Genomic DNA, 15589 nt, shown 5'->3' on the forward strand with positions numbered 1-15589 from the left:
CGCTGATGACATCATGTGACGAGTTTGGTCGGTGTGTCTGTCAGCAGGATTACACCAACGGTAAAAGACGGAATTTCATGGATATTTTATTAGGAATGATCCGACTACATTCCAACTCTGAAACTGATTTGTGGTGAAACTGCTCATTATTTTTTCTTCACCTGGTGGTTCCATGTCTGGGCCTTAACCGTCTAAATCCCAGTGACAGTTGGAGGTAAATTCTCCTCAGCTGTGTGAGAGTGAGGGTCTCCAGTTCCTCCGGCACTGACAGACATGGAGCTTCACAGCCACTAGATGGTGCTGTTGCACTTGAAGGGACCAACACCAAAGAGCGATGCAGAGAAATCTACATATAATACATGTAATACACTTTATTACTCCAAGCAGCAAATGCTCAGTTTCATGACAGTTTCTTTCACTTTTAACAGCTCCCACCATAGAGCCACAGTCTTCCTCACAGGAAACATTGTGATAGAAAAATACTCATCATCAAAGATACGAAGTGAAACCTTAAAAACCACTATTTTCATCTTCATGTTGTTTTGTCCTCGTAGTTTTGTCTTGTTTGGCAAAAATGAGTTTCTACTCAAGTCGTCATGTGACGATCGAGAGCTTCACAAACCAAAAATGTAGAATAATAAAGTCGTTCCTGGAACCAGCATAGCTGATGCAGAGACGCTTCTCCAGCCTATCAGTGAACGGTTTAGCAAATAAGCCAACAGCTAAACAACAACAAGGTAACTGATGGAAACAAGACCAAAGCTGCCCCCCCCCTCCCCCAACGATGACTGACAACTAAGTTCAAATTAGGCTGAACTGTCATTGTGCCTGATGTTCGCTGGCGTCAGAGCATCACGTCACTGCTGTGTCTGGAGTCAAACAAGAGAAAAATGAGTGGATGTGAAAAAGTCAGCAGTTGTTCTGTTATTGTTCCGCTGGAGCGGCGACATGAACAATGAAGGTCTGCAGCACCTTTCAGCACGCAGACGACCGCTCACTCTCTCACCACCGCTGTGTTTACACACTCTTAAAAACCCTGTCACACAGACCGACTCAATGACAGAAGTTATCATTACACAAAGCACTCGATTCCATAATTTATGGAGATCAGCGTCCCAGTCGTGTGGAATTCTCCCAAAATACATTCAAGTAAACACTTACACGACACAGAGGCACTCACAGTGGCCTGGTATGCATAAACATTAGGAACAGTGTGACAGTGTAATCCCCCCAGCACACACACACACACACACACACACACACACACACACACACACACACACACACACACACACACACACTCTGTATGTACCCAACAGCCCAACCCAGCGCTGACTTCAGGCTGGGCTTCATATCAGACTAATACCCCTAATACTCCATTGCTGATGCACCAACCCCCACACCACCCCCACTCCAGACCGGCCCGACCCCCCCACGGCCCACACCTGACTCCTGGCTAAATAAGCCGGGCTCCATCCATCTTCCATCACATAACTGCCCCCCCAAACCCCAGTGTTGTGAGGAGCGTTCAGCAAGTTCATCTCCAGGGATGCTTTGGGGGTTTTTCTCCCGCAGGACATCCAATTGTTTTAGCAACACAAGATGCAGTAAATCCCTCAACTCCTGGCTCAACCTGAGCAGTCCGGTTCCACCGGGGTTGGAAAATCCCCCACAACCTGACATGTTGTGCTGTTACTCACAAGAACCGTACGGGGAAATAATGCACCAAACTGCAATTCTACAAAGAACACGACGGCCACAAAGTTTAGTCTCAGAGAATAAATGGATGGCAGGAGAACATGTTCCTTGATTGGTTCTGCCCCAAAATGTGATGGGTTCTGTCTTGGCTGGTGCTAGAGCCCGGGACCAGGTTCAGTGGTGGTTCTTCCTCACCCTGCCTGATACCAGTCAGACATGAATCAAAGGAGAGGTGTGCAGACTGGCATCACAGCGCTCCAGCATGACTTTGATGATGAGGATTAAAATCCTTCACATGAACAGAGATGATCACAATCAACGGATCACTCTCATCACTCGAGTCATCCCTACCGTTTCTCATAGTCATATTGAATTAGAAAATTAAAAAATGTTTGAAACATAACCTTCATTTTTCATGCAAGTTGTTGTAATTTTTGAGAACCCTGGATCTGAGCCCGACCTGCCAGTAAAACCTGATAGAACCTGCAATCAACCAATCAGATCATCAGCTCCTGGTTAAGATCAAGAGCTCTGACCATAACGAGGAAATACGTGATCAGTACACCAAGATAAACCAATCACATAACTACAGACATTTGTGAACTAATTGGCTTGGCTTCCAGATTCCTGACACACAACATGGTAGTTTAGTTGAGAGGCTCTTCTCCCCAAGCCAAGCACCTCCCCAGCTCCGTTGTCTGACGTTGACTACAACTTTCATGTCTCTGTTTGTGTTTGACTGCCGTGAGGACTGGAACCGAAGGGCCTGCTGGAGGTGGAGCGCCTGCCTGGGATGGACGCTATTCGATTTCAAAGGGAATGTTTAGAAACCTGATCCCAGCCTCTGGCGAGCATACCGTGGACACCCGTGTCTCCATGGGCCCTCATTCTAAATCACTCCACTGGAGCAGAGTAAACAAACTTCAGTTTGCTCTCTGATATTGAGAGGTTAAGACAAGCGGCAATCCTCCACTGTGACAACACGGCCTCAGACAGACGATGTCATCTGTCTTACCTCACTCTCCATCCATCACCACGCCGGAGTCGACATGTCTGACAGTCCCACTCTCACTTTTCGAGCTGGCACTGGCCTCCACATCTGTCACTTTTTCCTCCCAACTCACTTTTAGTGCTCCAGATGAGCTCCGCCTCCTCGTCTCTGAATCCACGGACACCTGAAAGGAAAGCAGGCAGAGAACAAATGCACAGATTAGTCACGGCACCGCCATCTTCCCAGCTCCAGAAACCTCCATGTCAGTCCCAGAACTGGAAGATTCCAGATTTAAACAACATGCTCAGAAGAATTCTAATCTGAGGAAAAGTTGTGACAGGTCTGAAAAGATGGTTTCTGGTGACCTCGCGGAGCTGTCGAGGCCGTTGATGACAGATGGTTTCTATGGCAGCGAGTAGAGTCATCAAACACTTAGAGGACAGACTGTCACCCCCAGGAATAAGAACCAAACAGGACACATCAACAGTGGGGTTCCGATAAAAGAGGCCCTCTAGTGGCCATAGTTACTGTTGCAAGAAGGTCTGCGGAAGGAGAGCATTTGAAGTGTTGGCCTTGTGGAAGACTCGAAGAACAGAACAGGAGACTCCTGCCACCCGTGAGCTGCCGAGCAAACGTCCGTGCGGGACACTTTTGTCTGACAAGAGGAGGAATGACCCTCAGCGGTGAAACGGAGAGAACCAAATCAGACTGTGTCTAGAGGAGAGAAGGCGCCAGCAGGAAGTTAACCCTTCTGATCGCTCCATAATCTGCCCGCAATCATCTGATGCAGGAGGAGAGGAAACAGCCATGTTTACAGAAGAGAAACGCACTGTTACGCTCCGCCGGTGGAGCTCATACATTGACCATGGAACCACAAAACTGGGAGCTAGAAATCTGACTCCAACAGAGCCGCTAACGCAATTCAATTTAAAGAGCAAATTTTCAGTCAACACACACAGAACAGCCATGAGGCGCTCTGATAAATCAATGACAGGCAGTGAATGGGCGGCCCGGTGCCGGCAGACCTGTGTGCAACAGGACAACTCTATCGGTGGATTTCACAGGTCATTACTCTGGCTCCAGCCCTGGAAGCCTCCAGTGGCTCTGGAGACGGCCAGCTTTTTCTCAGAGACAACAGCTTACTGGGCTTTGTGCTCGCTAAACAAGCGTGTCTGTCTCACAGCAGTAGATTAATGTCTAGATAGAGGGCTTGCTCCTTGGGGAGACCTGAAGAGGAGCCATCCATCAACCTTCGGAGGCCATTACACAATAACAAAATAACAAAATCTGAGCGAGGTTAGCGAGAGAGGGGCTCACTGACTGAGACTGGTCCTCCAGAGCTGGTGTCCTGAAAACCAGGTGAGAACATCAATGCTGCTTTACAAGGTGATAGCTTGCTGATTTAGATGCATTGTATTCAACAACACAAGATCTTTGTCATGCTAGAGACATTTCATCAACCTGGTGTAGCTCCTCCATAGGCTACCGTTAGCTTAGCACTGCTAACCGTAGCATCCAGGCTTCCAGCATCATCAGAGGGTTCATTAGTGAAGATGATCTTGATGAACTGAACCTGGAAGATCATCAACTTCTGTTCACCAGAGCTGATTTACTGGTTCAATCACCACAATCACATGGAGCGATCCTATTGGCTGCTGGGAGGAACCAGGAGATGACCACTTCCTGTTGGTGGAGGAACCAGGAGATGACCACTTCCTGCTGGACAACAGAAACACCTCCCCCTTGGCTGCGGAGCGTCATCAGGGAGACTTGGTGTGTGGTAAACACACAGCCCCCTTCCCTCCACATGAATAACAGTAAACAACACAGGATCTCTGGCTGTGCCCCCCCCATCAGAGAAAGGGGTCACACAAACACAGCATCTGACTCACTCTTAATTTGTTTAAAGCAGCCCATTCAAACAGGATCCCCAGCAGAGAGAAAATCTCGTTTCCAAGGCTGTCGCCATGGCTCGCGTCGGGAGATCAGGACGCCTCAGCTGACGTCCAGCACACACAGCTTCACACAGGCGCCAGCTTGTAATTAACACTTTGCAGATTACGTTTACAGGACCAACATGGTCTGCTGGAGTTTTATTACTGCCTGGGCTGTACCTCTGCCCCCCACCCCCCACCCCCCCGGGGATACCAAACACTCTCTGTTGGACGTTGTCCTGTCCCGGGAGAGAACTTCTGACAGACTCTGTGGGCTGTTTGCTGCTCTTGATGTGCAGAGATAACGAGAACCTCCTCCTGCCTCTGCAGCTTCTCCAGCTGGGATGCAACGATGTGACACTGATATTAGTCCAGGACTGAAGTAAAAAAACTGGATCCTGTGTCCGTGTGCATATTTTAGGGCTGCAACTAATGATTACTGTCATCAATGAGGCTGAAAACTCTTCACGATTGGTCAATAAATGGTTTCATTTAAAAAAGGCTCATGATAATTTACCAGAGCCTAAAGTGACGCGTTCAAGTTGCTGCTTTTGTCTGTAAGTGCAAACCCTAAACACTAAAATCGACCCAAAAAGAAGCCAATCCTGCTCTTTCAGTCTGGAGCCGTTTGAGGTTCAGCGGTTCAACATTGAAAAAAGATTGAAACTCAAACATTCGCAGGTTTTTTTTCTTGCCGCTAATCAATGACTTTCTTTTGAATTGGGACTTTTCATGATCTTGGGCCACAGTTTTTACTGCAAACCGGTCTCATAATGAAGACAGAGAGAATAACGCGGTGGAAAACTCTGCTCCTGTTTGACAGCAAATATTCTAAATATATTTATGGGAGGGGCGGCGTGGCTCAGAGGTCGAGTGGCCATCTAGTGACCTTAGGGTCGCTGGTTCGATCCCCACTTCCCCCGGTGACCATGTCCAGGTGTCCTTGAGCAAGATACTGAACCTCTAACTGCTCCTGATGGCCCTGTGAGGGACTGGTGACCCATCCAGGGTGAACGCCGCCTCTCACCCAATGTCAGCTGGGATAGGCTCCACCCCCGTCACCCCTTAATGGATAAGAGTGGATGGATGGATGGATGGATGGATGGAGCGATATTTGTTGGTTAACTTTTAAAACTACTCACCAAGTAACCAAGCAAAGTTTACACCTGCAGCGATGGTCCACTGCAGTCCTTCGCCTCCACACAGACTCAGTAGTTTGGTTTACAGTCGATTGTCAACTCAGTTTGAACTGAAGCGGGAGATGTTGCAATGTGAGCTTTGCTGTGTCAGTCGTAGTTCTTCTTTCTGCTGTTGTCTTCCATCTCCAATCTGCACATTTGCGTCACCTCAAAAGCAAATCAATCAAAAAAACCTCCTTTGCAGGATTTGAGGGGATTTATTCCAGGATTTTTAGCCATTTCGACCAACCTAGAGTTGTACTTCAAAGTTGATCAAAATACATGGAAACAGAACTTGTGAGATCCGGGTGTTGAATCAGGATCGGCCAAAGTTAAGCAGTTGGTCTGTGTATTCCTGTCGTTTATCTGCAGAGTTCATTCATTTCTTTGTCCTTACACTGTTGCTATAAGCGTCTCATTACGGGAGCAGAGAAACTAATCTATTTCCTGGCAGTGGGCGGCAGACAGCTGGCCAGTGAGGAGTCACAGTAAAGTGGCCGACGTAATTGCAGTGAAATCACTTTCCTGCAGCTCCTCGGTTTCCTCTTACATGCTGGCCAGCGCTTCAGGTTAAAACACAGCGAGGTGATAAAGCCGCTGTTCACGTGCTTCGCCGCCTTCTCAGAACACGAAACCTGCCATTTAGCACAGATCAAGACAAAAGTCTCTACCATTGATCACAACTCAGAGGGAACAAAGCTGGCTCCTGCTGGAACTCTCCAGCAGATTCCTCAGCATTACCTTTGTTCTAAATATAGCCAATAACAGCTTGACAAATGTCCAGCGCTAATATTAGTGCTCGTTAACATGCTGAGCACTTGTGGGCCGCAGGACTGAGGCAGTTTGCATTCTGTATCCATCATCAGTGGGACGAGGAGGGGAAACATCTGCACATACCTGCACCACTAGATGGCGGATATCCCCTAAAATATCCCCTAAAGTACCCTCAGGGCTCAGAAGGCAGCAGCTGTCACTAATATTCCCTCAGTGATAATTCAAAACTGACGGCTTCCAGTGGTGTTAGAAAAAAATAGAAACCTTCAGCAGGTAAAAATAAATCTGACATACTTCAAATACTGAATCAACATGCACCAAATTAGCACTGAAGTCTGTCAACGACCTTTGGCAAATACGAGCGAGGCAATTCATTACAGATCAGAATACGGAGGTGTCAGACTCAAAGGAAAACACTTGTGTTTCCCATTTATCTCCCCAAAAAACACACTTCACCCTGAATTAACGTGAAGTGGAAAGCCACTCTCCAGTCAGGCAGCACTTCTTTCCATTCCACGGATGAGTGATAAATCTTCAGGCTGCTGCCTCCTTTTATACGCGCTCGTCTCGGGTCAGACGACAGATTATTCAGGTAGAACTAAATCTCAACTCCAGCAAAGATGCTGAGGAGCCGGGATTAGAACCTCACCCTTTGTGCCGGGGGGTTCAGAGGGTCGGAGCTTTGCCTCTCCACAAAGCTTTACTTGTTGCTGCCCCAACAAAACACACATGGATGTGATCTGAAAGAATAAAAACGCATTTTGTTCAGTCCAAATGATCTACGTCCAAATCCATGTTATCAGTTAAACTAAACCTCACGGAACACGAACATAAAGGAAGTGTTTACCAGTCGGATGTGACGGCTCAGAGAAGGTGAGTGACAGAACCTGCAGGCTTGAAACACAAAGTTAACAGGTGAACCGAATCAGGTAATGAGGGAAAAGACCTGATCAGTGCTGCGGAGAGGCGGGCAAGGAAGGGAGGTAAAAGAAGTAAGGAATAAAGGAGTATTGGAAAAAAACCTTTGTATCATCACTACACACTTGAATAAATATGAAAATAAGAGTTCACCCCTCCACACAAGACGCTGACTGGTTTTCCCTTCGTGATAAAACCTTCGTTCCTCAACATGTACCAACGTACGGCGTCTAAAGAGCGTGAAGCATTCATGTGAAACCCCACAAAAAGATATAAAGGCATGCTCAAACATGTAGACCAGATGATAAATAACCTGGATTGCCCAGAGTCAACAAAGGATGCTGCAGTTACGCAGTAGATAAACAGATATAAACAACAGAGCTGTAAATCCACAAATTTTCAAAATAAAATGATTCCAGATATGATCAAACACCCTTGTGCTGCTGCTGGCTTCCTCACTGGGTTTGAAACCTTTAGTAACCCCAGATAAGGAATCATCTGGGGTTTGTCCAGTTGGGTGAACACGTTTTAGTATTCCAGGACCCAGAGAGGACATCAGCAGAGCAGCGCTTCAGTACTTTCTGAGGTTCCTGTAGGTGTGAGGCTAGATCAAAAAAAGATGTTTCTGTAAACGATTTGCAGCGGCGTCCAGCTGAGGATCACAAAACCCTCCAGAGAGGATCTTAAGGTTCTCAACATCTGATCACAAGCACAGGCCGGTGTAAAAAGAGCAGATTGATAAAAAGCTGTGGGCATCTTGCAAAGTTGTGCAATGATAAGGAAGCCTTGGCAGGGATGGAGAAAGGGGGTAAACCCCATTACGCTTGAAGCTCGAGAGATGCTGGCAGAGGAGGCGTCGGGGGCGCAGAGGGGGTTCGTTCGGGAGAGGCAGGGAGACACGGGAGAGGAATGATGGAAGGCTCACACGCCAGCCATTGTGAGAAAATTATAGCTAGGTGCCGCCAACTGAGGCAGTGTGGCGTCAAGCCAAAGGCCCTGGAGAACAAAGGCCCAGGATCCCCGTGAGGGAGTGAGCGCCGGCCTGCCTGCGGAGCCCCAAACCTTCATATTTACATGCGACGCTGAAGAGTTAATTGCAGTGAATTCCTGTGCTGGGTGCAAAGTGGGGGCTGTTGGTGCTTTATTTTACATGACAAACACACTGTTCCACTCATTCCTATCTGTTTCTAAGGACCTTTGATGCCAGGAGGGTTTGAGCCTCAATCAATGGCACTTATCAAACGAAAGCTTTTGCGAACCAAGCAATCGCTGTCATTTCCTGCGAAGACTTGAAACCATAACTGAGGATTCAGAGCAAACGCTGCCTTTCTCTTATTTGGCAGCTCAACCAGGAAAGCCTTCCTCCAATGACCCATAAGTTTTATATTTGTATGCGATTCTCAGGAAATGTTCATGCGTGCACTAAGAGCTAAGAGGCCCCTTTGACAAACCAGACCTCATCCTCACAGTAGTTGATGGACGAAGGCCAAATCTGTAAGGGTTGCTACGGTTCCTGATCTTTCGTAAACGAACAGTACCCTTTCGGCTCTGTAGACTTGGCAGAGCGAACGACCAACATCAAAGTAGGGTCTGACCTTGCATTCCAGATGAGGTTTGGATTAACGAGCTCTCGGACATCAAACAGCAGGATCACCCCCCTACAAGTCATCAAACCCAGCTCAGTGAAATTTACAGCAGACAAAAATGCTGGAAAAATCAACATCAACCTTGCCACGAATCCCAGTTTGAACATCGTGACCAGGACGGCAAGCTACAGCAGCAGGGAGAAGATTTCAAAAGCCTCCAATTATTTGATGTGTGGGAGAGCACAATGAACCAGGCCGCACGCCAAACAGCATCCTTTACCAAACAAATAAACTTTGACAGGACATGTCTGCCTCGCAGAGGGCTGCACACCAACAAACTGCTTCAGACATCCTGCACTCGCGTACCTGAAGAAAGACGAATATAAAGCAAGCAGTTTTTGTCTTTCTTGACCCATCGACTGCAGGGCTCCACCAGCAGGTACGCAGCCAGATAAAGACACCCAATAAAGTGAGCTGATGCAACAGAGAAGGGATGTTCGTTTAGTATAGCAAAGGAGGAGAGCAGTCACCCAACCCTGGTCTCGAACCTGTGATACAGACACAACCTGCAGACTGATGCCTCGCTCCCACATACGTCCACCTGCAACCTGGTTTCCCGATGGACAGACTACGCCCGACCGCTGATCAGCTCAGGGTGGTGTTTGACACCTAGATGGGTGGCCTTGGATTCAGCACACTGGGAGCCCGTGAGCTGGTTTTTACAAACAAACTGTCAAGGCGCTGAAATCTGAGGAAGAGCTCAAGTTCTTCAATGTACTTGATGAAAGTCCCTGAATGAAAACTAGCAGCCTTTCATTAAAGTTCTAACGGTGGACAACATCGACCACTTGCTGTTGAAAATGTGGGTGTCACGACCAACGCAGAGGTTCCCCCGAGAACCCATGGAAGACACTTTACGAGGACATGGCGTTAAACATCGGTGCATTGGTTTAATAATCACCACGTTGAAAGGTTCTTCTGCTCGGAACGTCACCACACTGAAGTGGTGAATAACTTTCCTTTGGTGGAAAAACTGAAACTCATTTTTGAAAAGTTAAAAGCGAGCAGATTGTTTAATCTAAATTACACTTATAAACAGGCATCATTGTAAAGCTTGTGAAAGTACACACTGACATCGGAGATGAGCGTTTCAGGTGAATGTCTCAGACACGCAATCTCACCATGACACGCATCAGCACTGAGGCAGGAGGTCCACCGCTGGGCTGATGGTGAACTTTCATCCAGCGTTCAGCCTCGCTCCAGCATGAGTTTTTTTTCTGGGTGTTTTCTTTGGAATATTCCCATCACAGGACAGAAAACAAAGTTCATGACAAGGAGGCCTTTCACTTGGAACTTAAACTCTGACAAGACTTCTGTTTTGGCTTGTTTGTGGTCCTTTAAATTATTTATTTCCTAAACAAGAGACCACGTGCGGTTCTACAAACTGAGGCAGACGCGCGATCAGAGGTTTCAAGGGAGGTTACGGTAGAAAATCCTTTAATTGACTGAACATATTTGTCATTTTTACTGACAGAAGTCCCACTTCTATCGAGTGACCTACACTCTCGTGGTTGTTTTAATGAAGGTTCCACAAAGACTACCTCTGGCCTCTTAATGAGCCAGTTAGTTAGGACTTTATCATCTAAGAAAAATGAGCCACTTGTTCTTGATATTGTTGGCGAAGCCCACAAGGAGAAGTTGGCTTTGATCAGGGAAATATGAACCTTGTCTGAGAATTTAATCAGCCGCCAGGTTGTTGGATCTGCATAAAAAAAAGTTGATGAGGGAGGAGGAGAGCAAGAAAATCAGCTCGTCCCAGAAGAGATCATTAAGTTAATGGATGGCTGGTGGCTAATGGCTTTACATCCAGGGTCTAGAAGACCGTGGAGATCTCTGGACAGCCGAGGCCGGTGAGCACCACGCTGAGCACCGAGGCCGGAAGAGTGACGGAGGGCATTAGTAACCCCGCAGCCTCCAGTTTGCAGCTGGTATTAGCCGGCACCAAGCACTCTGTCAACACATGTTACTGCGCACACAAATCATCCGACCAGCACTTAGCCTGCACCACAGCGGGAAAACAGACAGAAGAGGAAGAGCTCCTGCCCAGCAGATGTGATAACAAGACACGGGATTATAAAAGTCAGCTGAAAACACAAAGTACTTCAAACCATCATGGAACATTAGAAGAAGCTACTGTGTGTACTATAATCCTCCTGGGAGCTCTAACGTCCAACTGCGACACGCGAAACCTGAAACAGGAGGATCTCTGGCAAGCTTGTCAACCGCGAAGCCGCATCATCATGAGCTTTATGCAACAGGACAAACAGTATCCCTGCAAAGACGAGGGGATTACGGTTGCACACGGAGGATCCAGCGCAGGCTATTGTGGACATCTTCCATGGCTGCTTGGTGACAAGTGCAGGGATTTGTCTGCTGCATGCGTTCACAGCGAGCTGGCTCGGTGGCTAAGGAGCATCATTACGGACTAAACAAGTCAAACAAAACACAGGCTAGCTGGTGCCCTGCTGTCTGCCCGGCTGAGGCTCGGGGGGGGGGGGGTATCTTAGGCGCTGCACTGAGAGAGAGAACACAACAGACCCACCACTGGCTCGTCCACTCCTTTGCTTTAAACTTTTAGAGTTTAGCAGAAGGTTTGCAAGGAAATGCAATAATAACAGAATCTAACCGCTCTACTTCATGAGACTGTTCAGTCGGACCAGGCTCCCGCTGAGGGGGGGGCCTGGTGGGTCTCTGACGCCATCAGTTCTGTCAGCGAGCGCGAACCGGGCTGGGCCACTGAGATCTGCAGCCGTTCCAAATGAAGCAGGTCGCTTTCATGAACTAGAAAACATCAGGCTGTGTGACGAGTCTCACCATCGCCATGGAGTTCATGAGCGTTTGGGTTCAAGAACATGGTGAAGAACTGAGGTACTGCAGTACGAGCAGACCTGTTGACGCACTTCTCTCCGAACACATTTGGTGACCTTTATGTTCTGCACTGGTTTGCTGTTGTCAATAAAATCCAGTTTGGTGAGTTCTGATTCTTACGGTTTAAACCGAAACGTGCTGATCTATTGAAGTTTGGGGGATTTTTAGGGGAAGTTTGCCATCTCAGACTGAGATTTTGAGGTTTCAAGATAAATCACGTCAACAGAGTCAACAAACTCTGACACTTCCTGACAGGAGGATCCATGAATGTTACTTCTTAATTCAAAGTAGCAACACAACAAGGTAATAAGAGCGCTTTATCAGACATTTTTACTGATGCAATAATCATTTTTGTAACGTTTCATTTGAAAATTTGAACTTACACAGCAGTGAGAAGTCTTACTACAATTTGAAGTACTTGAGTATTTCTATGCAGTTCTCCCCTCCTCTACTACTCAACGATCAAATACTAATCCTGCTTATGATACAGAGATTTTAGGTAACACATACACAACACTCTCAAACCTGACTATGACTTTAAAGAGCATCACCTCAGTGGCAGCAGTATTTAAATACATCGGCACAATCACATAAAGTAAAAATACTTCATTCTGTCATTGAGTTCAGGGAATTTACCTGCAAATGGATGTAATGGAATATTAGATTTAAGAAATTAAAGGATCGGACCCGTCCAGAGTGAAGCCCGCCTCTGGCCTGAAGGCTGCTGGGATAGGCTCCACCCCCGCCACCCTTAACAGAATAAGAGGTAGAAAATGGATGGATGGATTAAAGGGTCTGCATAGTCCCATCCATCATCCCTCCATCCCTCCCTCCATCTTCCCCCTCTTCTCCTTTTAAGGGTGGTGGGGGTGGAGCCTATCCCAGCAGCCTTCCCCCTGGACAGGTCACCAGTCCATGGCAGGGCCAACACATAGAGACAGACAACCATTGGCTCTCCCAGCCACGCCTACGGTCAATTTAGAGTCTGGATTAACCTGGTCCCTCTTGATGTCTTTGGACTGTGGAGGAAGCTGGAGTACCAGAGAGAACCCAGCAGGAACAGGGAGAACATGGAGACTCACCCAGAAAGACCCCGTGCTGCAGCCGGGGCTCCACCCACAACCTTCTTGCTGGGGGCCACAGTGAGGACCTCTGCTCCACCCACAACCTTCTTGCTGGGGGCCACAGTGAGGACCTCTGCTCCACCCACAACCTTCTTGCTGGGGGCCACAGGGAGGACCACTGCTCCACCCACAACCTTCTTGCTGGGGGCCACAGGGAGGACCACTGCTCCACCCACAACCTTCTTGATGGGGGCCACAGGGAGGACCACTGCTCCACCCACAACCTTCTTGCTGGGGGCCACAGGGAGGACCACTGCATAGTCCCATTACGGATTTAATTGCATCATATTATGAACATTCTTTCTAGGTTTAAAAATGCTAAAAACATTACTGCAACCTGAAATGAACGGTAATGGACTCCATTTTATAGAGCGCTTTTCTACCTCAGCGGCACTCCAAGCTCTTCACAGTGTCTCACTCACCCACTGATGGTGGAGCGGCCATGCAAGGCACCAACCTGCTCATCAGGAGCAGTTATGGGTTCAGTGTCTTGCTCAAGGACACTTCAACATGGTCACCAGGGTCGGGGATCGAACCAGCAACCCTTCGGTTGCTAGACAGCCACTCTACCCCTGAGCCATGTTGCCCACAAATGAAGTAATGTAGTGTAATGAAGTACAATTACACACAGTTTTACTGAGCGGGGGAATATCTCCAAATGTATTCACTTTTACTTGGTAACATTCATGTATTTTTGCAATTATTAAAAAGTGATGCACTTTATTTTTTTACACATCATCTCAAAAGTTAAACGTATCATAAAACAGACTCCAACTAAACAGGTTGTTTGGTTTCATCCATAGAAGACAACACAAGTGATGTTGTAAGAGTCAGGTTAGCATCAGATGCTAACTCAAAGTGCATGACTGCAACTGTGAGAAGCCCAGACATCAAATCAATGATCTGATCAACAGTCGCTGATTCAATTGATGATCAGATTGTTCAGCAACGGCAGCTCAGTCACCTGAGACGAGGTTCTGTACAAGTACACTGAGAGGGTTTCATGTTACTACATCCAAGGGGATACTTTCACTCACTGAGGTTCTTTTTATCGGTTCTGTCTCAGGCCCGGCCCAGCAGGAGCCGAGATACACCGGTTAGGCTCCGCGTATAAATCCTCTTCTCCTGCAGATCTTTGGCTGCTGAAAGAGCGCGAGCCCGTCGCAGCTGCTGATGCTCTCAGGTCACTCATCAGCATGTGATGGTCTGAGCTACGGCTGACAGGTCTAGGACTGGAACACGACTCCTGACCACGTGTCCGGCAGCAGAAGCAACTTCGCCTTCAAAATCCATCAGAAATGTTTCCTTCCAAACAGTCGAAACTCCTAAAAGCCCGTTTTCAAAGAGCTCACCACAGAAACCTGGATCAGACGATCCGCCCCGGGATGAAGATGTGTGCTGTCATGCATCAGGTGAAAGAAGAAGGAAAGTTGATCAAGTCATTTTCAGTATTGGTTTATTGTACGAATATAAAGAATAAATAGCAAATGTCCTTAATTTACAGGGTCAAACAGATACAGAACTGTATCAATAATCCAACTCTGAGGGCGAGTCCTCCGAATATGGAACATTGCAAGTCCTTATGCGCCATATCGCCATAAATACAAAATATAGAACCAAATATTCTCCACAGATAAAGTCGACTCTGATTACAGGTAATACTGACTTTGTACTGAGAGCTAGAGAGTTACTGCAAATACAGACAGTACATTCCTACACTCGGTGGTGCGCGTGAGCCAGAATCACAAAAATAAACAGCTTTTGTCTTCTTCTTCTTCTTCTGTCCCTCTTTTTGTTTCTATGAACCGGAACAGGAGCATTTGCAGTCCGTGATGATGGGGTACTGCACCGGTATCCATGCGCACTTGAGCCCCCCTTTCCTCTGCAAGCATCTCCATCTCAGCACCGTCAGGTGGGTCGAGCTCGCGGGTTTACACACCATCCCCTCCGGGACCGAGCACGAGCGTTTGCTGAGGCAGCTCCCCGCTCGCACGAACCGCGGCCAGAACCGGTTCCCCAGGTCGGTCCAGGTGTACAGAACCGGGCAGAAGGAGTACGCCCACAGCCACTGCTGCAGCCGCCGCTTCAGCTTCTTGCTCGGCTTGTGCTTCTTACCGAGCTGGACGTCGAAGTCCACCGCGCGGATCTCCTTCGGGAGAACCCCGCCGGGTTTGAGGAGCTCCAGGTCACCGAGCTCATCGTTCCCGGTGTACTTGTCCTCCACGGGGGGTAAAACCGACAGAAAGCGGCTGTCAAAGTCTCCGAGGACGCTCTTGAGCTCCGTCTCGTTCAGGTCTCTCTCCCTGGGGTCGAGGACCGGGTCCGGGTCCTCCTTCAGCTCCACCAGCGGCAGGCTGTCACTTGGGATGGGGCGGAGGAGGTAGTAGTGCTGGCAGGCCCCCCCGTCCATCATGAGTCCCAGGGCCAGCAGCAGGAGGCAGACCAGCCGCGGCGGGTC

At 48.0% G+C, this 15589-nt stretch overlaps 1 protein-coding gene across 6 annotated transcripts in view; it reads right to left on the reverse strand.

The window, feature by feature from the left end:
- nog1 (noggin 1) overlaps nt 1-15589 on the reverse strand; it is an 87986-nt gene that overhangs the window by 47282 nt on the left and 25115 nt on the right. For 4 of the 6 annotated variants that reach the window (XM_086185673.1, XM_086185672.1, XM_086185675.1 and 1 more), the window contains one exon: nt 14581-15589. This exon is cut by the window's right edge and continues 904 nt beyond it. In XM_086185673.1, coding sequence (XP_086041799.1) covers nt 14930-15589 — 660 coding nt within the window. In that variant the 3' untranslated portion in view covers nt 14581-14929. Of the gene's footprint in view, nt 1-2049; nt 2874-14580 lie in introns of those variants that run through there. The other 2 variants (XR_015110154.1, XR_015110155.1) reach the window with 2 other exon arrangements.

This window comes from Aulostomus chinensis, chromosome 18 (assembly GCF_037954235.1).
Source record: "Aulostomus chinensis isolate RoL2024-O1b breed Wild chromosome 18, RoL_Achi_v1.0, whole genome shotgun sequence".
In the NCBI taxonomy this organism is placed as follows: Eukaryota; Metazoa; Chordata; class Actinopteri; order Syngnathiformes; family Aulostomidae; genus Aulostomus; species Aulostomus chinensis.